Source organism: Anopheles stephensi, chromosome 2 (assembly GCF_013141755.1).
Source record: "Anopheles stephensi strain Indian chromosome 2, UCI_ANSTEP_V1.0, whole genome shotgun sequence".
Taxonomy (NCBI): domain Eukaryota; kingdom Metazoa; phylum Arthropoda; class Insecta; order Diptera; family Culicidae; genus Anopheles; species Anopheles stephensi.
This window is the reverse complement of record NC_050202.1, coordinates 26,300,359-26,324,396: the sequence shown is the minus strand read 5'-3', so window position 1 is coordinate 26,324,396 and position 24,038 is coordinate 26,300,359. Positions and strand designations below refer to the sequence as shown.

General features: G+C 41.8%; 1 protein-coding gene across 1 annotated transcript in view; it reads right to left on the bottom strand.

Annotated features, from left to right (window-relative positions):
- Positions 1–23,406, bottom strand: part of LOC118505945 — a 38,808-nt gene extending 15,402 nt beyond the window's left edge. Inside the window, exons 1-4 of the mRNA XM_036042469.1 lie at positions 23,274–23,406; positions 21,282–21,519; positions 5,347–5,584; positions 4,579–4,697 (exon numbers count right to left, since the gene is read on the bottom strand). Of these exons, the coding sequence (XP_035898362.1) occupies positions 4,579–4,697; positions 5,347–5,574 (347 nt within the window). The 5' untranslated portion in view covers positions 5,575–5,584; positions 21,282–21,519; positions 23,274–23,406. The remainder of the gene's footprint in view (positions 1–4,578; positions 4,698–5,346; positions 5,585–21,281; positions 21,520–23,273) is intronic.
- Positions 23,407–24,038: the final 632 nt, after the last annotated feature.

The following is a 24,038-nucleotide window of genomic DNA, read 5'->3' as shown; positions in this document are numbered from 1 at the left end:
CTCGTGACTGCTGCGTGTGGCGACCCTAAAATGTCACCGCTTTTCGCTCTAGCGTTTGTTTTGCGTGGAAAGCACAACTTTTACCGGTCCTCACCGGAGGCCATCGCAGTGTTTGACGGGAAAGTGTACACCACAAAGGATAATTATCTCCATTGCATAAACAAGCGGTAGCTTGCTGGCTTGCTTGGCCGGTGCTTTCCGAGCTAACTGGGTGGAAAAATATTGGCAGCCCCGTGTCGAACTCCACGTGGCGCTAGTTGTGAAAATGGAAAAGTTGGAGCACATTAATGGAGCGACGCTTTTCCATGTTTTCCTTTTTTTTCCTGAAAAAAAAACAGCCTGCCAACACACCGCGGCAAGCAAAATGGTGAAACAAGCAGCGCAAACAAATGGGTGGACTTTTAGGAACAAAATTTAACTCACCCATGTGCGTGAAGCACCGCGTTTTGTTGAGCGCCCTAAAAAGTTTGTCCTCGAGAAAGGCGCTCACCTTTTTTTTCGCCCGTGCATGGGTGGCAGCCACAACCACTGCCACCACAGGAAGACAAATTTCCCGATCGACAAATAAACCCAATCACTGCCCTGAAGGGAGATTTTGCAACATAATCCGCATCCGTAGCCCGGTGGAGCTGGGCTGGAGGTGGCTTTGCCCTTTGGAAAAAAACAGCGGGAAGGAAGTTGGGTCGTTGTTTTCCTGTGTGCCGTTTTTGGCTCTCCTATCAAGCCCAAGGGTAGAAAATATGGAAATCAGAAACGATTTGTCATTTGGCGCGTATTATGCGGAAGGAATATCCCTTTGAGCCCCTTTTCGCTAGCCATGCATGCATGCGTAGCTTTTTCACATCCCACGAGCTTGCTCATCCATCCATTCCACGCCGGATACCGGATCGGACCAGCTCGAGGCGGCGTTATTGAATATTGAAGGAAAATATTAATCATCTTCGGCAAACATGCAAACTCGTGGCTGAGAATGGGCAGTAAATCTTACGAAAAACTAGAGCAGTGAAGGCTGGGGAAAGCTGTGTATGGATCATGGCCATACTGGTGGTGCCATGGATTAGATATGTGCCGGATGGGACAAGAAAAAAGAGCCCCAGAGCGTTTGCGAATAACAAATCACATACCCTGGGTTTTGTTTGGGACAAAGGCAAGCCAAAGGCAATGACTGAAAGAATTAAAAATAGCAGCTCTTTAAAGGAACTTTAATTTTCCAACCTCTCCAATTTTCTATTCGCTACGTCAAGCTTTACGGTGGAGATACAAATAAGCTACGGGGAACAAATAACATACCTTCGGGGTGAAGTCCTTTTTGAAGGAAAATATGTTTCCTTAGGTTAAATCAAATACACAGTGCCAGAGAACAAGAGCGACACTCACACAGCGAGAGATACGTCATCCCTATACGACCGGATGTCCGGCTCGCACGTGATACAGGAAAGCATCTTCGTCGAGTGCTGTACAAACAGACACGTACAATCGTCCGGCACGGTTCGAGAGGGCAATTTGTGACCAAGTGTGCCAGAAGGAAAAACCCCTAACCGGACACACCTTTTTTCGGTTTTGTGACCAGACGTCGGTCGTTTGGTGCTTCAGAAGGCACCAGCGCTTCAAAGCAGCATCACAAGTGGTGGAACGATAGCTTCACGGCTTTTGGATGCAGGGAAGAGTTACAGTTTCGATTCTCCCTTTTAGTGTTGCTGTATGTATTTTATTTCTCAATTTTTTTTAACATGCATTGTTCTTGGTGAAAGTGGTGCCGAAGACGATGTGTTTGGAATGCATGACTGTAGCCTTAGTTGAGTTATTGTTTTGCATAAAATTACAGGAGTGAATTGAATAATATTGGGTTGTTTGAAAAACTGTGCTTAGCATGCAGTTTCCAGCAGAGTTCGGGATATTCACGGTTAAGTTTCAATATAATCAATATTATATTCCTAAACAATTTCTCAGGAAACTACTACTACGAATAGTGTTAAAATTTCTCGGAGAACATGTTGGTAGTATTAATATGAAATATGTCTTTTTGGCAGATGTGTACCAAAATCCAGTCCAAAGACGGTAAACTAGGCAGTGGAATTATTATACGTAATTTAAATATTTTCCTACAGCTGGAAGAACCTTTGCACTGTGTTTGTCGCTGAACTTCCAGCAAACTTTTGTGCAGTGGAAGCTATTGATTGAAGGCAGTCAGACAGATATGCCATTTTCATCGACAGCCTCAGTGTGATTGAAGCCCTTAAGTCTCGGACGATTGGAGCTTACAACTACTTTTTGGACTAGTAAAAGTAGCGATGAAAATTCGTTGTCAGATAAAGGCTTTGGTATGTTTTTAATTTTGATTCCAGCTTTCCAATATATGAGTTAATAGTGAAGATAAAATTATTTTAGTGATTCTTGGCCATTTTCTTACCACCGATTTGACATTTACAATAATCGCTCTGTTCTTGAAAAGCAAGAACTTCGGATTGGGGCTAGAATTCGATCATCCTTGTTTAGTGTGATCTTTGAATGTAATGGTTTATTGTTCAACATCGCTCTGAAAGGTGTCATGCAAAGCGCAAGCTTCGACCTCAGAAGCACGAACTCGGTATCTCCAATTCCTTGACTTTGCGGATCACATCGACATCATTGGACGGAAATCTACGGCAGTGTGCGAGGCGTACACCCAACTGAAACGCTAGGCCAATAGGATTGGATTTAGGATCAATTCGACAAAGACAAAATACCTGCTTGCCAGAGGCTCTGACCGTGATAGAGCACGACTCGGAAGCAGACTAGTAGTTGACGGCGACTATCTTGAGGTACTATAGGAGCTCTGCTACCTTGGCACGATCGCAACTTCGGACAACAACGTAAGCAGCAAAATTCGAAGGCGCATTGTTCAGGGGAATCTTGCCTATTACGTGTTTTACAGACATGAAATGAGCCATATATCGCACACCAATGCGGCCGGTTGTCCTCTACGGGGACGAGTTCTGTACTATGCCGTTGGAGGACACCAATGCACTTGGCGATGCAGACATGCTGAAGGTTGCCAAAGCGGAAGGATCTGCTGGTTAGGGCATGTGATGAGGATGCCGGACTAAAGTCCTACCAGGAAGGTGCTCGCCAGCGACTCGTTCGGTACGAGGCGTAAAGGAGCACAGCGGGCTCATAGGCTGGATCAAATGGAGTCAGACCTGAGGGTGATCGGATGCAAACCGAGTTTCTTGAAAACGAATTGGACATCATGCCATGTCTTTAACAGGTGCTCCATCGAAGCAGGCCAAGAAAGAAAAAGAGGTAGAAGCTGGACAAAGAAATCTGAGAGTTTTCTTATAACATTCTTATATTATATTATATAAAACATCTGGTCGAAGCAATCCTAGTCTGAGTTATAATCAGTAGCTGACGACGTTCCTGAAGAACATTTCCCAAAAAAGTAAAATGGTAAAATAATCTTGTGACCAAATTTAGAAGCTATCGGTATCTAGGGCTCTTAAAATGTTGGAAACATTCTCTTGACTTATTTACTATATAGAATTGGACTTTGTGACCTTCTAGAAACAAAAAAGGTATATCTTGAATAAAAAAGGTAAAAGGTAAAAAGGTAAAAAGGTAAAGGGACAAAAAAGAATTCAAGTAGTAACTAAACTATTTCAATCATGCAATGTTTAAAACAGAATACTGCACAAAATCAGAAGAGCATAGTGAGCTTTACTGGATGTCAGTGCTTGTAATGAATCATTTTTGAAAAATTATTAAAAAGGGGTAAATATGTATTGCGATGCATTATAAGTTTAAAAATTGCTAAACTATTCTTGATGAATCAAAAAACTAAATGGAATGCGTGATAGCCCATCGTGAATATTTGACGCTGGAATTCAAATATTGGCTCGACATTTTACTCCATCTCCTAACTAATCATCAATCAGTTTCGTTGGCTGTTGCGAGCTGAGTATCATGTCAAGCTTCATGCTACGTATCACATCAGTTCCAATAAATATAGAGTTGATAGCAATATTAACTTCAACTCGCAGGTACAAACACGCCACATGGAATGTGCCATTATTTATAAGCACACATCGCATAGCTACAAACTGGCATGTATTGAAAACAACTAGTTGCATTCCACAATCGAACCAGCGAAACCGGTCACAATGTTTCATTTCAGTCGTGAATCAACTGCTTTTCCTGCGCAGAATAAATTGCAAGCTGCATGTCGCATGGTGAACGAGACAAAACCAACATGCAACATGCAAATACGCAACTGCTGCACCACCATCACGGGGCCTGTCAGCTTGCCAACTTGTTTGAATGCCGAACCCGGAAACCCCCGATGGTGCCTGATGGTGGTCCCGGGGTGTAACACGTACATTGTTTCCTGTATTTTCCAACCAGCTCCGCTTGCAGTTTTTTCTTTCACGCGAGAGGAAAAACTGTGTATAAAAATCAACAACTGACTGAGCGCGTTCCATATTCATGAAGGTTTGGGATTTTTTTTCACCGCGATTCAATAATTTATCGTAGCGAGTAGGGAGTGTGCGCATTTAACAAGAGATCAATTCAATTTAGTTTGCCCCGATCTACCACACTTACTTCCTAGAGCCTGCCACCTCCTCCACGATGCAGCGATTCCTTCGCCACCGGCAGGGCGCTATCGTCCAGTAGCTGGAAGCTGCACTGCGGGCCCATCCTTCTTCCGGGTAGAGTAGGACCTGAGAAGAAGAGGAGCGTAGTTAAGATTCATATCAGACACCGAGCTTTGGATGGGCATTAGTGCGGGATTAGTGTGTGAGAAGTTGCGAGCGAATTTTTTTTTTCTCTTCCCTATGGTGAGTTCCGTATGAAAGTTGTGTCAGTTACAAAATGAGTTCATAGTGAAAAAGAAGGACAGCAACAAAAAAATCTCTTACTTTACACACTAAATATATTCGTCGGATTTAGTGAGGCTTTTACGGTGGAGGTTGAAGCTGAAAATTTGGACTCATCGTTCAGGGTGTTAATCCCTGGCCAGATCCCCTTCGGTGATAATGATGATGTTGGGTAAAGTGAATTAGACTCCCCTGCTATGGGGGGTGGGGGGAACATCCACCGTAAAACACTTTGTCTCGCATTCAGCTCGAGCAAGCATTAGCAACTTTAGCTTTAGCAAGATTATATCAAGATAATGAAATTAAATTGGAATTTAGGACGGTTGCTGCCGCACGATTAACACACTGCCGCTTTGCGAGCGAACTTGCGAAACAATTTACTAGTTTAAAGATTCATCGCAACGCATTAAGAAATCAATACATGTCTAATGCAGCTGTTTCCCTTAAAAACAACCATCATGAAATAGCTGTACCAGCTCCGTGAATTGCTTACCTTGTTCGGATACCCGTTGTACCGGAGCAACTTCTTGCAGCATTTGCCCCGGCTTTCGAAATAGATTTCGGACGGGGGCCGTGCCGGTGCCCGGTTCAGCACGCAGCAACCGACGTGCGTGGGCGATGCCGGTGGGTGGAAAAAGGCCGACGCGAACGTACGGTCGCTGCCCTTATCGATGGTGGCGATGGTGGCCGTATTGGACGCCTTAAAGTCCATCATCAGCATCGAGACGGATCTGCAAATGGGAAGGAAATAAAACATTCATGCTATAAACAGTTTCGATAGTTTGGATATTAAGTTTATTTAAATTGCATAACATCTTCTTATGGTTCTTAAACAACTAGTTGAGATAGGGAAGAAAGATTTTGGCTCAAAACACACTCCATAATCTCCCATATGGAGAGAGAAAATTGTATAGATTATCCTGAACAAGCAACACAGCTTCCCACCATGGCACAGTGCACACATGGGAGTTGGCTTACCAGTTTGTGTGGTGATGCGCCAGTACAGACACAGCATAGCACCGTACACAGCGAACACACACACACATAAACACGCACAGCAAACGTGTGGTAAGGATAATTTAAATAAGTGATGTCCCGGGTTTTGGTCCTGCACATGTGTTTACTTGTGCAGCAACGTTGGCGTTTTCCCCTGCGTTTCTTTATGTACAGACAGGGTAGGAACATGGTGAGCAGTGGCTCCGTGTGTGGAAGAAACCGACAAGAATTATCATATATTTAATAGGTGTAGCTGAGCAGGATTACTCGGAGAAACAGGCACGAATAAGGATCTTCCCTGAGGAACTCCTCTAGCGTTTTCAGAAATATCTTGTTGAGCGTAAAGATATCATAAATTGAATTCTAAATATTGCAATTAAAGTATTTTTTAAGAAACTTTATGAGAAAATTAGAAAATAATTAAAGTATTCTGAGAAGGATTGTTGCTAGTTGCTATAATTTTCCAACCTTGAGAAATTCACTCTTTATAGCAAAGTTCACTTGCTCTGTTGACTACTGGAACTGGTATCCCCATTTCTTTTCAGCTTAATTCATTATCTCAGCTGTCATCATGATAGTCAGAACATTTCGCTCGTCCAAAACATTCGTACAAATTGTAGAACAAACTCCCGAACCAGGAGTTGCTAGAGCTGTTAGCAAAAGCTACCAAGACAAAATGGGACAAAAGAACAGTTTCAAACTGACAGACAGAGATATTATGCTTTAATTACCATAATTATAACCATCACTGCTCTCTCCCCAATTATGCTCCGCTTCTGCCGCCGCACCGATCCGATCGTTTGATGTACGCCCGGGACAAATGCAGCAAATGAAGTGATAATGATGAATGCATTAACCATTTGCTCGTCAGCAGCAAGAAAATTGGCCTGGTAAATAATTATCCACCATTTGTCATCAGCGAACATTGTGGTAAGCGCATGATAAGCGACAACCCAAATTCGCTGTCTTTCGGGAGATAACATTCTCTCCTCGTCTGAGGATGTCTGGGAAGCTTGGGCCGAGAAGTTGGTCGGGGTTTTTAAAGCTTATTTTCGTTCGATTGCTTTAAAGCTTTATCGTGATTAAAAATCCCTTCTTTCAATTAAGATCCGATTTCGACATTTATTATCATGAGAGCATTTTTTTAAGATGGATAACTCCAATGGGAAAATAGAAGAAAATTGTCGCTCGATAGAAATCGTCATTAGTCCCACAGCTAATTTATTAGAAATTACTCAAGAGAGGGCAAAATAAAAACCAATCATTCAACGTAAAAATGTGTTGTACTGTGAAGCAGCAAATCGAGAGCTGGTCAAGAAAATAGAATACGAATCAGAATGATCTCGATGGTTTGTACCTGTGCTACATGCAAAACGCTGAAGAAAACCCGCTTCAACCTTGCAGCTCGAGCTGAGGACAAAAGCAAAATGGAGAGCTTTTCTCCTTGTTGCTTGTTTTTTCTTCTCGCTCCTCTAGCTTTTGTGTTAACGAAGATTTTAATTAAAATTTTCCTACCTTCTAACTATGGTTCTGTTCGCGTAACGTACAACAGCATTAGTGGTATATTCAAAATGGGGAGAGAAAAAAAGTCCATCCTGCTCAGCGCGGCGTAAATAGAAAATGGAAAAGCAAACGAAGCTTGAAAGTGTCAACGTTAATCCTCGGCGGAAGGAGTTGTTGATTCGAATTGAAATTAAAAACGGAAAAAAATGGAAATATATTGAGTTCAATGTTTGCTTAAGCAATTATTATTACAATTCTCTGTTCCAATTATTTCAAGGTTGATGGTGTGAAAAATTAATTGAAAATTAGCTATGCTTAGCGAGCTTGGCACAGCTATAGTTTAAAGCCTGAAGCAGGAAAAGATAAAAGCCTTTCATTTTTTTCTGACCCATACTTTAAGAACTACTTGGCGTAACTAGTTTACGGATTTCCTTCTGCCTTCTACCAGCAGCAGCAAAACGTTCACAACCAAACAAACGGCTTAATCGAAAAAGTTCACCATGAAAGAATCACCACAGGAAAACCAACCCTCTCCCCAAAAAAAAAAAGACCAAAGAAACTCCAAACGGCCATGAGACTTGAAATAGCCGGCAGGAAACCAACCATTGCGCCATCAACAATTCGAACTCTCGTTTAGTTCAGGAACCAACAGCCCATCCTCATTTAAGGGGTCAGCTGCTCGTTGTGTCTGTATGTAAATGGGCAGGCAGCTGTTCCCTGCGTCTGCGTGGCGAATAGAAACCTCATTCAAACAACGGAAACGAGGAGCAACTTTGCAGCCTACGTCGGTACGCCTTTAAGTATCTGCCAGTGGCGAATGGAGAAAATGGAAAAGAAAAAGTAAGTTCCACTGAGGCAAAAACCTAGATCTGGCACTAGTTGGTGGTTGGTACCGTCATGGGTAGGGACGAATAGGGCCGTCGAAATACTTTTGGCTCGTGGTTGGAGGACGAGCGCCCGTGAGTGGTTTTCGAGCAGCAGATGGATTGACTTTTAAGCTTTTCTGCTTCAGCTGTTGGGCAAACAGATGGAAGCGAGTATTTTCGTGGTGTTTCATTTCAACTTTCTTTGCGCGTACGGGAAGTGGATCCAGAAATAGACAGGATTTTAAGGCGAAGTAGAAGCAGGATAGAGAGACTAGTGTCAGTAAAGGGAGAAACTGCTTCTCGATGAGTAAGCAATTTAATTTCTATTTTAGACCAAAACAGGCGAGCAAAATTGGAAGCATTTTGGCGATGTTTTCAAGGTCATGGAACGATTTGTTCATTATTTTTGGTATCGTGAAACTGTGTGAAAATAACAACTTATTAATTTTTAACTTAATTTGCTAAAACAAACTGAAGTTTCGTACACATAATGCTGGGTTTAATTTGATATTGAAGCAAAATGGCCATAATATTTATGCTGATTTTGAAGAAGAACAATATTCAAAATTGCGCATAAAATCACTCGTAATGTGAGGGCTAAATAAGATTAAAAAAAGACCAAAGAAACCAATAATTCCTAGACAGGATAGAAGTCCTGTTGAAATTGAGCATATGAATTCGTTAAAGTTCTCCTAAACGTAAAAAGCAATATATCTGAGTCTAAGTGAAAATTTAATATTATACAATTCCTTCTTTCATGATACTTTTTAAAGGACATTCAAGCTAAATTTGACAGTTACTGTTCTGTTAATAATTTCCCACAATCTAGCACTTCATTACCAGCAGAATGACTTTGGACGGCCCAGGAAGCTGAATTCTCTAGTCGTTCCAAGTGATTACCTCTCAGAGAAGAAAGCGAATAGGGAGATTGTTTTGACACACCGACAAAGGCGATACTTCAATCAGAAGCTAACGTTGTACACTAACAAGGGAAAACTTGTCAAGTGCAGCAAAAATGTCACACCCTTTTGAGTTGTGACAATGAATCACGTGCATCATGCTGATCGGGGCTGGAAGGCAACACCGGGCCATCATGAAAGTAGCGCAGATTTCCTTGGACACAGTAAATCAAATCGAAATGAGATGGAAAACTGTGATGGGAATTTTAAGAAAGAAGGACGCCCAGCAGACTGATCGGATTGCGTTCGATCGAGTCATCCCTTGACGGATTTTCCGGAAAAAAGGCCTTGTAACTCCCCAGACTTGAACCTGGGGGGGGGGGGCTATTTGTTTATAATGATTCCAATAGCACATCCAACAACACCAAAGAACAATAAGTCGCAAAAATAATGTCCTTTTTTACGGTCCTTCGCAGAGACACTGTTACCCTAGTTTCCAGAGGGGTTTGCCCTAGTTTCCAGAGTTGGCTCGAGGCTGTAATCGATGTCGAAGAGTGATATTTTGAATAATTTTAATAAATATCATGAAGAGCTACTCTTACTAAAAAAAAAATTGTTCTGAGCCATTATTTTTCCCATTTTTTTTTGTGCCACCTAACTTAAGCAGTTGAAAAAATGAGAAAAACTAAGTAAGGTTATAAAACAAAATCGCTCATAACAATAAATTACTATCCACAAACACCAAGAATTACTCACAAATATTTTTTTACATAAAACTATATTTAAAAAAACAAACAAAACACCAAAAAATGTCTAAGAACAAGCTATAAATAAATAAAAATAAATAAAATAGCTGAAAATTAAAAACGAAGTAGCAAACAAAACTTCTTATGCTCAAGAAACCCAAAAAATAATTTGGAAAACGGTTATAATTTTTTTTTAAATACGTAAAATGGAAAACCATGTCCAAATAACATGCATGCCCTGGATATGGCAAATAACAAGGAGGAAATGACTTGTTTATTTTCTTCAATTGTTTTTTTTTGTGAATTTAATATTCACAGTCATCACAAGCGGTGATGACAAAACGGCGACTGACCGTAATAATGAATCAACTAATAAATATAATAAATAAAATGGATAACCATGTAAAAAATTTAACATATTTTTAAAGGTGTTTACGATAAATACGAAAAGGTAAATTTAACCAATAAAATAAAAGAAACATTACTCTACAAAAACCCTATGCATTCAAGTATATCAGAACACTCTCACTACTCCTGGAGACAAAATTTCTACCCCAAAAAGCACTTCAACGTACAACAACTTAATCTCCCAGGCTTTTCTGCTCTGGCCCTGGGCAAAACAGCTTTAAACACTACTTCTTAGCATCAGCGATTTTCCTGCTTCCAGATCCAACCGTAGGACGCGCCCATAGATCGAAACACGACGTCATCATTAATATTGTTTAATGTGCTGTTCTCACAGGACAGCTTCCGTCTGCCTGGCGAGCGAATCATCTCGGGCACTCTCCGGTGCGCGCTAGATTACAAACACTTCGCCGTTCGCTCTAACGCACAAAACATGAATTATGACCGACAGATCAGCTATTATTTTCCATCACATGTCTTCATCGTGACACAATGCTTTCACACCCAACCCACCGCCATGGCATGCATCTTCGTGTGTGTGTGTGTGTGTGTGTGGGGGGGGGGGGGGGAAGATAATTTATAGGGCGGCAACCGAACCGATACCACCGTGGTCCATAGCGTGGGGTTCCGTGTTGAGGTGAGTAAATGACTAGCGCACACGACGAAACATCCGGTAGGCATCTTAATGTGCTGCCAGGTCGATAAATTTGTGCCCCTGTGCAAACTCATAAAACGCTTCGTTGGCTCGATTGTTCTACGCTTTATAGTCGCCGTCTTCATCGATTGAATTGCGATCGTCATGGTAAGAGCCGCTGGACGAAGCTCACCAAACCAACAAGCAACTTGGTGTAATATTATTTACGATAAAGAAACTGAGTTTAGAATTCTATTAGTTTACTCATTAAAAGAAGGATATTGGCCCCTTTCGGTAGTAAATATTTCCTAGACAAATTCCATTTAGAACAATGTACTTTATGTTTAGTCCACCATAAGGATAGCTATCCCATCCACGGCGCCTACGGTACATAAATTCAATTTGGCAAGCCTAATTGATTTTACTGGCCCTACATTACCCAGCATCCGTTGGCAGAAGCCGCTCGATGACTAGCATTCTCATCGCTAGCCCGCAAACTCCCTCCTTTTCATGCGTAATAATTGACTTACGTTGCAAAAATACCTTCTCATCGGAAAATTAGCTGACACAGGGCCATGGCTTACGTAAAGTTGATCCGGTAGCCTTCTTGCCGAAAACTTGCTGCTGGTTGGCTTGGCCGCTTGCCCGGGAAGTGTGGAAGTTCGCGTCGAGTGTATTTTCCAAGTGGCTACTAACTTTTTCCCGTCTTTCACGTACAACCAGGGTACGTGGATGGGTGGGGAGGGAAGTGAGAAAGAGAGGGCCGAGAGTTTCGTGTCGATAATAGTCGATAAGCGAAAGGGCCACCACACTCAGCCCTTGCTCCAATACGTTTCCTCTGACGAAGGTTCAACGGGCCGGGTGGAAACTTTTGCGACACAAAATCTCGGCTAGCAAAACGGAACATGCTGCCTGAAGGAAATGTGTGTGTGTGTGTGTGTGTGGGTGCTTAAGAAGATTTCTTCATCCAGTCCGGTATTGCCGAGGCCAAGTAATATCCGGTGTGTGTGTGGTGCTGAGTGAAAGTTTTCTTATGCGCGGCCAGTCGAAATAATTTCCGGACTGGATAGCTGATTGAGGGACGGTAGGTGAGGGATGATGTAGGTTCAACAGCGAGGTATAAATATTGATCGATTTGTGGCTTCTTGAATCAAATCGGCAATTATGGTGAGATTTTTTGTACACCTCTGATATTCTTGGATGTGGTTTAAGGTGTTGCTAGCGTTGCGGTCAGTTAGGTTTATGCGGCTGTAAATTAATGATTCCGAAATTCTTTTTACACTTTTCAGTTCTTTTTCAGGCAGTGGCAGATTTTGTGGTTCAATATGGCAACGGAAGTCGCTGTTGAAGGACTTCTGCTTTCAATATTCATGACAGCTCATTAACTCTAGTTAACCAGCCACAATAAAATCACAAATATTCAAAGATGACAGCTAAGCTACAATGCCATCCGCACCATCCCTTTGTGGTGACTGCCAATTCAACTCAGTGTTTTTTTCAATCTAGGAAGCCAGAATTGGCAGGCATGACCTAAGAGCGGCACTGGTTGAGGCGACAACGATGCCGGTATTAATACGGCACAATGGAGGTTCAAATCCCATCCAGGTTCGTTCCCCCGTAGTGTGGATCGCTATCAATAAGTACTAGCGAAAAGTGAGTGCAGTGAGTAGGGTGGGGGGGAGGAGATCCATTCAGAGCCGGGTAATAGTTGAATTATTAGCATTGAATAAAGACAAAAAATAATAAAAAATTAACTAAACAATGAGCGATGTATCCAATCTTGAGATACACTTTACGACTTATCCAAGAATAAAAAGGACGACAATTCGAAACTAGACGCTTCACACTATGAAGAGGCTTTGACAGACATATTGATTTGAAGAACACTCTCTGTAACACTGTTGCACAAAAATGGGAATCTGTCACATCTTAATATGACTCGGCGCATCGCAAAGTTCTTCCGAATTGAGCTTAACAGTCTCTCTCTCTCTATCTCTCTCTTCTCAACCTTCTCTATATTCTCTCTCTCTTTCTTCTTGGCCTCTTAGGTTGTGCCTTTGAGCATTTCTGACTAACTAGACTTAATGATACCACGTAGTTGGATAGTCAGTCCACACTGCGGGGAACGGTCCGGATGGGATTTGACCCTCAGTACTGCCGTATGAAGACCGGTGCCATTATCTCCTCTATCACCGAGCCACCCCATCTTAATAATAGTCCTTTGATTATCATAAAACATCAGGCAACGTATGCAAAGCCTCTCGATCTCCAGTTCAGGTGATAAGGTGGGACTATCTCACAATCTTATATTGCAAGCTGCTACAATACTACCAACTGGTTTTTGATTATTTTTTAGGACTAAAACTGTTAAAACAAAAAACAAATTCGGGGGTTTTTTAACTTCAGTGTAGTGTTCTAGGATGAGCCATGTTGGAATACAATTTTTCAAAAAGTGTACTTTTGATAGACTTTTACATTAAACAAGTTGATTGTTCATTGTGGAAATTCAATCAATAATTTTAAGAATCAATGCAATAACTACTTTGAATTTTAAAAACAATATTCCTTTTACTATCTTATTTGCAAATATTGGCAATAGAACATAAAAACCACTCCATACTCTCAAACCTGTAGAACAGCTCACATTCACACCAACTGCATGAATTCTCTGTAACGCTCTGGGCCATAAACACACCGAAAGGTTGCACTGCAGCAATTGCTTTTAACTGCTCGCATTGGCTTGCCAGAAGGAAGTGAACGCGCGCCAAAACGATAACTCCACAAATAATTGCCTTCTACGTGTAGCGTGTGAATGCCGGCTATGGTTTGAGGTTATACGGATTCTGGTCAACGGCATGCGCTGTGGTAAATTCTACCACAAGTCACGGTCAAACGGGGAAGTTTGACCGTTTCCCGAATTCCCAGTATGGCTGCAGAGAAGCCAGTATGTTGCCAGATTTAAAAATAACATATTACATTGTCCTGCTACGGACCTTGTGCCATGGGACGAAGACGCTAAGGTGTGCTATTTTTACTAGCACTATGAGGGCATTTTTAACTTTTCTTTTTCGCTTTCTAAATCGTTCACACAGATGAAAGTAAGCTCGGGAAGGACCGAAAGCATATTGACTTTACGCTTCAGTTGAGTTTGTCGTTACGGTCAGTTGGGAACACACACACACACCTGTACATTGATCAACGTGTCGGTTATCAATGGGAAGGTCACAAATTGTGTCACACTTGAAGGAAGGACCGTACGATTTATCCACCTGACGCTTAATCGTTTTATTGGCTTAGCTGCACCGTTCAGGGGGATATTATTCCTGGGTTGAATGTTTTTTAAAGAGGAAAATTTAAAATCAAAAGTCTCAACTCCAACGACTTCAGCTGACGTTATTCGAACAAATTGGTCCCCTTTTATGCACCGGACATAAGCTCTCAGCTCAGTACATCTATTTTCATATCCAACTTGTACCGCTGGAGCTGGGGCTGACTGCCGTGTTATCAGGTGTTCTGTTACAACGAATGCAGCTAAAAACTCGCCGAAGTTGTCCATGCACGGCAGTGGACGGTTTATCTCGCGCCGGCTCACACCCGGCACTGCCGGCATGTCAAGCCATGTCAGACCCGGGAAATAGTCACTGACACTGAAAGCTAATGCTCGACGTACATGACCATGCATACTTTCACACACACACGCACACACCCGCTGGCAAAAGCCAGCCCCCGGAAGCCTGTCAACTGTTCAAGGATGGACAGGTTTCTCACGGCTAAAAGCAGCTGGCAGACGATGTAGCGCGCTCGCAGTTGGACCTCAGCATCCACAGGACATCCCTTAATCAAATTATTCATTATCATTTGCTTGCGGGTTCGCTTTCAACGGTCATATCGTTCGAATGACGGCCAGCAGGTGGGCTTGCTGCGCCGTGTGACACAACACCTGGGAAGAAACGAACACCGGGATGAAGAGGTTTTCTGGTGGGACAGCATTATAAAGCCGTCGAATGGAACAGAGAAGCCTCCCGGACTTTACAAAGGTATGAAAGGTTCTAATTGCTGGCAAAATACGGCCCACCGTGCCTAGTGCGGCACAGCGCATCTGAGAGCATCCATCGTCAGGCCACGAGGGGCTGCTTCGCCCGGTGATAAGCTGTCCCATTGAAAAGGGAGTAGCGGGACCGTTGGGTTGTTGGAGCTGGGGCGGGAAACTGCATTTTCCCAGAGGTCCTTTTAAAATATCGTTGGAGGACTTGGATTTGATTTGTGCAGCTTGTGGCCCGTTCCTGAATGTGGAGTGCTTTCTAAAACGGGTTTGGGGTTTGAGAGTTGCGACCGGGCCCGTGGGTGTTTTACAGGATCATTACCGGCGTTACTGCTAGGAGATGTTGATGTCATCGTGTCTCATTATAGCAGCAATATCATGTGCAGAGTGGGTTTCTTGTGTGCTGTATGGTTGGTGGGTGATATTATCTTTCAACACAGCTGGGATAGCTTTTGCATAACATGGCGAGAGATAGGTTTAGTGAAACTAGTGTAAGCTCAATTTAAATACGTTTGAGTAACTTTCGTGAAGGTTGAGTTGTTTAATTTTGGACATTTTATGAAGTTATAAGATGCAGGTTAGATTGTCGCAGATTTCAATTAAGTAAAACCTTTTGTCAATTAATTTATTACTAAAACTTGTACAACTCTCAAACTATTGCAATGAACTTTCCATACAAAACCTGCTTGCATGATAATTGTATTAGTTGGAACAGGGGAAATCAGAAACAGATATATCCTCTGAACGTTCATTTCTAAACCCTTGCATTGGTGAGTCAACTTGAAGCATTATTTGAGTCATTTGAGGGTGAATTTATACTAACTTTGATATTAGGTCACTTGTGTAATATTCGTTCGTTAGTTAAGTTATATTAGTACTCTTGACCAATTATCAGACAAAAGTCCGTCTGGATCGAACAGAAGTATCTCTTATCAATCTCTTATCAAAGATAGGATTCTCTCAAACTCTTCTAGAAGTTAGGGTTGTCAAAGAGTTGATAATTCTGAACCACTAAATTGTATTCATGTATTTTTCAACTAACAGGGCTATAAATAAGTTTAAACTGGTTTTTTTTAGAGTTTGAAGCCTCATAGACATGAATAAGCATCGATATTACTTAGAAAAGTAATTTCCGTCACTTTGTTCAACATTTTCCCATCTTTTGGGTAGATTGTGAATTCTTTCATAAAAAAGATATCCAGCTTGGTATCCAATTTTTCAGATCGACGTAAATCTAGAAGTGCTGCGCGGACAATATCTGAGCTAAACGGCGGGTGGAGTAAAACAAACAATTATAGTGTCTTCAGGTAAGTTTTATTGATGGTTTCTTTTGGTTCCAGTAGTTCGTGGTACACCACACACAATCGGTCTCACTAAATGCATCTTGGTGCCGTGAATATTCCGCTTAAGAATGAAGAAGGAAGCATGTCCCGGGCAACCATACGTTGCTTTACGTTTTGGAATGTCGTAATAAATCAGCTTTTTGCCGCCAGTAACAGGTGCAAAAAAGCATTCCAGTTATGCCGTTGGAATCGTTACTCATAGGTGATCAAACGACGATCTTTGTCACGGGGTTTTAGCTCATGTGGCACCCAAAGCCCTGTTTTCCAGATCATGCCTAATGCTTTTAAACGCTGAAATCGCTGGCTGAGTAACCTAAAACGTTGTTGCCAGCTGAGTCTGTGTTCGAGTCTGTGTCTTCATCAAGTGCTGTCTCCAATACTCGATCTTCGTACTTTGTTGACCGTCTGTAGCGTTCATCATCTTCCATACTTAAATTGCTAATTGTAAACCGTTAAAACCACCTCTGGCACGTTCTTTCCGACAAAGATTGATCGACATTATATTCCATCAATATACGTTGTCATTATCAAAATAATGAAGGAGAATACCGCTCTAAAACATTTTTTCTGAAACGAATTTCTTCATTTTGTATTTTTATAATGTAGTTTCAAACGACGCTTGTATAAAAACGATCAAAATTCATGCATGAACTTGATAGAAATAAAAAAAAACCATCGTTTTTTCTCCATCGAGTGCTTTTGCAAAAAAAACGATATCAATTTGGAATTTTCCATAAAAATTGCTGTACTTATCCTTCTTCTTCTATTTCGGGACTAAAACCTTAAAAGGCAAGTTCTGACTTTCTGTGACTTGATTTTACCGGTAGCTGGACGGAATTTGCACCCCGGTCCAGCAGTGTGAAGACCGGCGCCATGTCGTTGTTTTCAAATAAGATTTCTTTATTAATCTTCCATACTCACCCGGCCTAAATCTGATTAAAAAGACCCTGTTTTCTTTCATTTCCAATTACACATTTCAGTGGTACAATTTTGGAAAGAGTAGGGCCATACTACACTGTCTCGACAACTTATTCGAAACCATATTGACATTCCAAAGAATTAATAATACAATTTCACGTAGATGTGAATTCTTTGTGATACACGTTTGCTTCAGTTATCCAGACTGGAGTATGCTGTTAAGGAAATCAAACTTAGAACCTCTACCATAGCTCTGACGACTCATCGCAATCTGGTTTACCTTAATCATTTTTGTTTATAACTATCCACAGGTCCTTTATTTTTTATCAAAATTCAGTTACAAAATTTATATTTTTTTCATAAAAGAATTCTTAAAAGAATGACAGTCCGAAACCGTTCGAGGATGTAATGCCAAAGAAACAAAAGAACACTTTAACCTTCTAAGTGAAACGTTCGAAACAATGTTTCGCTGAACTCTATATTTGTTCTTCTAACAACTAAAGCCCCATTTTTGCCACGCACTATAGTTACACAAACATAATTGTTTTACCCGAAAGCAATCGACTCGAGATTATCTCCGTTGATTACATTCCGAATAATTTCATTTCTAGCCATTCGTCCGGTAACAACCGAATTACAGAGCAACATTTACAACAATCGAGTTACATAGAAGCATCAAACAAACGAAAAAGCCCTACCTTCCATCAACTGTTGGGAAATGTAATTTGGTCGCCAACGAATCGACTTTGATCGAAAATTCACCAATCGAACCGAGCGCGATAGGTTCGCTGGGAATGGATGTTCGGAATTTCAACCAACAACTAAAGCAACCTATCGCCCTTTAAAGCTTGTCATACAAAACCACCCCGCACGGAGGAGAATTGTTTGTGTCAAGGAATTGGTGGAAGGAAAAGCCGTCGGGCTGTGACACAGCGAGCTGACACGATTACAACACGCCTCTGGAAAATACCAGTGTGGATAAATGGGGGGGGGGGGATGACAAAAAAAAAAAACTTCGACAGACATTCGAGACAGACAGCGAGTCCTTTGTGGCTTGTGTTTCGTCTTGCCGGGATGAAACTCATCCCGCTCTGGGTGATGGGAAATAGAATTGAGCTAGCGCTAAGCAACAACAGCAGGAAAAAAAACCTGGAAAAAAGGTAGTACAACACACTGGCTCTGTTCTCGGAAAAGCAGGCCTACATGGAGCGCACAATATGTGCCATCCCTGGTAGCAGAGGTAACAACCGAGCACGGGCCGACCGGTGTTGGTTTCCTATCGAAGGAAAACTAATTTTAAATTTCGTATCGCTAGAAACGACCTGTACCTCGTAATGGGCAGGATTCTGTGTGTGTGTGTGTTTTTCCCAACCCAACAGCCCAGTCATCACCGTTTGGAAGGATTTTCCCAGGATTCAACTTTTATAAATAGCGAAACAAAGCCTCCCTTCATGATGATGTTTTGCGAATGCGTTTCGTCGCTTTTCTTTGCCAGTTTCGTTTTCCTTTTTTTGTTTGGTGGATGAAGCCCATTCCGATTCAACTTTCCCGGTGGATTACATACATTTTCTGTTAATAAAAGCCTCCCTTCCGGCGGGCTGTTTTATTTCTGTCCTGTCCTGTTTTACGCCCCATTGCTCGCTTTTCCCATCGACGGATGGTGATCTTCGGTGTTTGAAGACGGTGAATAAATAAACTCGACTTTCGGTCTTCCTGGGCCTTGTTGTTCATCCTAGCTCATCCTAAATATGGGAAGCCTAAGTAAACCGGTACCGGTAGCAGTAGAAAGCGGGGCAAAAAATAGACTCGAAAAACGAAAATAAAAGCAAGAAATTCACTAATCTAAATTCCTTTTCAAAATTACGCTTCGGCTGTGGGGTAGCATTTGCCACCAAACAAAAACCAAAGGTGATCGTGGGAGTTGGACATTGCGAAACCTTACGTACCTTTTCGCATGGGCTCATAGGATGGGCGCAAGATAGGAGAAAAGTTCTCTCTCGTTACATCTCATTCGTCCAAAGTTGCTGGGAGTCTTGGAATTTGGGATGAAGTGACTGAACTTTCTGCTGGACGGACGGAGCTACTGGTTGGGGCCTTTGACCGAAATGTGTGTTTTTCATTTTTTCTTTTCACGATTTCTTAGTTACCCTTGAGAAGATTAAGCAAAAGGTGAAGATCAAGCTGAACGACCTCCCGAAAGAGGCTGTGTCCCTTTCGAAATCGCTGGACGCCATGGGAAAAAGTTTTTAACAAGGGAAATGGGAAGCTGTCAAAATGAAATTTTACGCACCAATTCGGGCCGTATGACAGGTGGGGACACGTTAAAAATTCATACGCTTTCTTTTCATACGCTGTTAACGAGGTTGTAAGCGGGCACATAAAGTATGGAAAACCAAATCAACAACATTCAAGTGTTTTGAGTGTTTAAGTTTATGTTGATCGGTTGTCATAAATGATATTGCTTGATGTTTGACTCTAACGTAGCAATACGGCCAGGCCGTTTTATCTGTATGAACAGAATGATTCTAACGTTAGACGACTCATTTTATGTGTATAGAATTTGAGCTTTAAATGCTCATGATTGACAAGTTCTCCTCAAGTTTATCAAAACCAATGTTTCTTTAAGCTATAATAACAGAAACCACTTTCACGTGTAATATGATAACTAGTTGCGCCTGAATTTATGCAAACAACAGATCATTCGAGTAGGAATTTGACAGTAGGATAGGAACGACAAATGATTCCCTCGAATTCTAAACCATCCTCTATTATTAACTGAGATAATCCATTGTTTAAAGGTAAACCAGTGATTGACTAGTAAACGTTCCTTCAATATTTTAAGTCAGGCATTTCGAAACCAATTTCAACATGTATATCATGTTGGCGTGTTTCGAGAGACTGCAAACCGAGCACCCGACGTCTGTCCGAGTCACAAGGAACTTGAGAGGGACGGACTCCAAGAACCTTACCGGTGGTACACCTTGTAAATGACCTCCAAACTCTCACGATACGGTCAATCTAGGCCTTAGCCAACAGCTCAGAGAAATTATAGACAACACATTTCAAGAGTCCAAGCGTTTCCCGAACCCTGGCATCCAAAGAGTTGATATGGTTGGAGAATAATGTGTGACCAGCATCATTTGTGCATCAGCATGAATTCATTATAAATTGCAAAAATGCTCTACCATAATTCATTTTAAAACCCTGTCCATGTATAATAATAACTCTTTTTGGATATATCATACTCATCATGACAAAATTCCTGAATAGTTTCGTTTGCCTCCACAGGTTGCTAAACTGGCTAGTTTGTCCTAGTCATTGTAAAGATGTCAGCTAATTCAGCTAATAAGATGAGATCAGCTAATTTAGCTCAATAATTACTTCTTCGGGGATTTAATTGCATTTTTTTAATATCCAAGTTAATCTCATTTTAACACTGATTTAGGGTAAAATTTACCACGCGTTCACTATAGTTTATAAAAAATGATGTCGAGAGAAGCAAATTATGAACGCCAGTGTTAGATAATAGGAATTCAGAAGGTAGCAAAAAAGGGCTTTTCTGTTTCGGCTTAGATTTTTTTTACTTTCACTCTCTCTCTCTCTCTCTCTCAATCTCTCTTTCTCTTTCTCTTCTTGATATAAGAACCTCTTAATCTTAAATCATGTCTGCCATTTCTGACTTACTAGGCTTAAAGACACCACGTAGTAGGATAGTCAGTCCTCACTACGAGGGAACGGTCCGGATTGGATTTCCGTTCTCTTTTTCTGCTTGAAAATATCATCCCTGAATATTTTCTTCAAAATAACGTATGTGGGACCAAAAAAAAGCATTAGTTGATAAGAATTATCAGCAGTTCTTCCTTGTTTTCTGTAGCATTGTAAACCTCAAATGTTCTTGGTTTGCCTTCAGTGGTTTGCTTGACTAAGCTTAACCGTAGCTGAGTTGTCAGTCCTCTTGTGATTCGATTCATAAATATGTACAACATGATGAAAAAAGATTATTCCTATTTATGCTTATTTTACTTCAAAATAAAAATAAATAGATCATAATTACAAACATTGATTCAAGAACTTACCTTAGGTTGAATCCTACTCCAACCACATCAAAACGATAGGGCTAAAAGTGCTGCTTAGGCCGTAAAGGATTTGAAACTTCCACTGCAGTATATCAGCCGCTTATCACCAATCTTTTATTCATGTTTTGAACATTTGTTTTCGTACACTTTTCGTTTAAACGGCCCTTATTTCCCACCGATATCATAGACACACTCGTTTGAAATTTATTTCATTTCACTCTTTCATTTTCTGAACACTCTATTCGGGAAAAAGAAATATTTTAGATTATTTAAAGAACGTAAACCCGCTTTAACAAATGCTATCGAACATCAAATCACATATCAGCATTATATTTTTTTCTACACGCAAGCCCCATTTACGCCTTAAAGTAGGCTAGCCGTCAAACCCTCCGTCACTAGGCGCATTTTCGCTAGAACTTCTCTACCATCGCCGTCTTTGTTATCTCCATCGCTGCGGAACGTACTTCGGTTAAAATCAACATTTACACTACCACACACATACACACACACGCCCACTCACACATACACGCACATAGAAAAACACACACAAATAGTGAGCGCCATCGCTGTAAATATAATACCGAGATTCACGGAAGAAGGATGCAAAACTTTATCCCCGCACTACCGCGTACCGGGAAACTTTCATCGGACGGGAATTGATATGCTACCGGCATTTTCCGGCCTTTCCGGTGGATGGCGCACATGCAACTAGCGAACGCACACATACACATAGAAACACACCACTACACACGTTCGAAATCACACCCCGTCGTGTCTGTGTTACTCTCCCCGATTGCTTGCTTTGCTGAGCAGAAACAGAGCGGCTGCACCCAACAAACGAAGATGGTGGTGGGAGGGTCGGGAAAAGTTAAAGTAAGGAGGGGGGTGGAAAATCAACCGATGAAAACAAATACACTCGCGTGTACGCGTGTACGCAATACGCGGCTGTGTGCGCACGTGTGTTATGGAAACGAGGCTGGGAGATATTTCTCCAAAACATCCTTAGGTACGTCCTTGGCATGGAAGTGTAGCACAATTTCCACCGACTTTTCCCTCGATCGCAATCCGCTTTTTTATCATCGCCGCGTTCGGTGCGAGGGTGAAGAAAATGTGTTTTTTTTGTCGCTCTTTCGCTTTGTTTTACAACAGTCGGTGCGCGTTCATCCCCTATTTCCATCCAAGGTGGCAAGGATACAAAGACGTTAGCAGCAGCAGTTGCTAGAGTCCCCCAGGAGATTCGGGTAACTAGACAACGGCAACGGTTGCTTGGGGATTTTTTGGGAAGCGTAATACCTTCATCACCCCGATCCGATCTCGATATCGACACGCAACCCCAGATAAGGCATTGGGTCCCCAGCTGCTGCGGATACGCTTCCAGGATGATTTATGATACCGTTCACCTCGCCATCGGCCAATTGGCGTATGCTGATTTGTGCAATCGAAAATTCCACCGAAGTTGAAAAATGGAAGCACGTGCGAGCAGAAGACTCGTAGAACTCGGTTTGTTAAAGCGCGTTAGAGCGTAAAAAAATGGGAGAAGAATTGTACACTAAGAATGCAGAACAGCACACTTCAAGAATACACACTGGTTGCTACCGGAACGGTCTCAAGTGCAGCACTAATAGAAGGCGCCCTTATGTGGCGTGCCCTTTTCTGTAGTGCGCTGTCCACCTTCGCTTCAAGAGCCTCGTTACCGGAAATAAACGTCGCTTCCCAGAGGCCCTCACACTTCCTTCATGCCACGATTTGCAGAACGTAAAAGGATTGAACAGTTCCCTCTCGCTAACGGAACCATCCTATCTTCTGCAAGGCTTTACTACCAACACCACCGACCGACCGAAAAACAGGACGCTACGTCTGCAACATCATCATTATCATCCCTGAAACTCACACACAGCCCTATCACACAATGCCCTTTAGCCCGATGTCTATTTCTGGACCTGTGTCCGCTTTATCCAACCCCATCTAGAATATGCCACAGCGATTTGTCACCTTCCAACAGCCTCCCTACAGCCGAGCTGCAAACCGGAGACGACGCGTCACACGCCACACGCCACACCAACAAAGAATGTACCACACCGAGCAAACGCGACCGAACCGATTCGCTTAAGTTCTACCGGACAACTGACTTGCAGGGAAATGGTCCTACCGTCAGGATACTCGCTCTCTCTCCCTGCCAGCACCGACGTTCGGGATGTACGCGAAAAGACCGACCGGTAACGCGGGGAAGATGAACACGCACACGAACAGGCTGTGAGTTTGAATGAAGTGAGTTTTGCCGTGGGGTTTGTTGTTCTCGGCGAGGACACGCATGCGCTGACACGCGTGTGGACGTAACATTCCCCTACAAATGTGTTGTGTTTTGAAGGTTCGCTTACTACGCGGGTTGTAAGATTGTAGGCTTTACAAAAAGAAGGGAAACAAGAAAGGTGCTTGTAAGAAAATTTTACATATCCGCCTGAAGTTAGACAGTACAGTAGTGTTGTAGTATTTTGCTATTTAATTTAAATAAATAATAATTCAATATTCGGAATGATTTGTAGAAAAGAATATTAAAAGGGATTTATTTGAACTTAACGAATAGGATAGGGCTACGGAATAAAAAAACAATTGTTTGCTCCTATATTTTGGCAATTATTTTACTTTTAAGTATATTGCTGCTGAATATTGTGTTTTCTTCATTAATTACATTAAAATAATCGGAGTTTTGTGTTCCATAATAAATTGATCTCATTTTCTACATAAAAAGAGTAATTT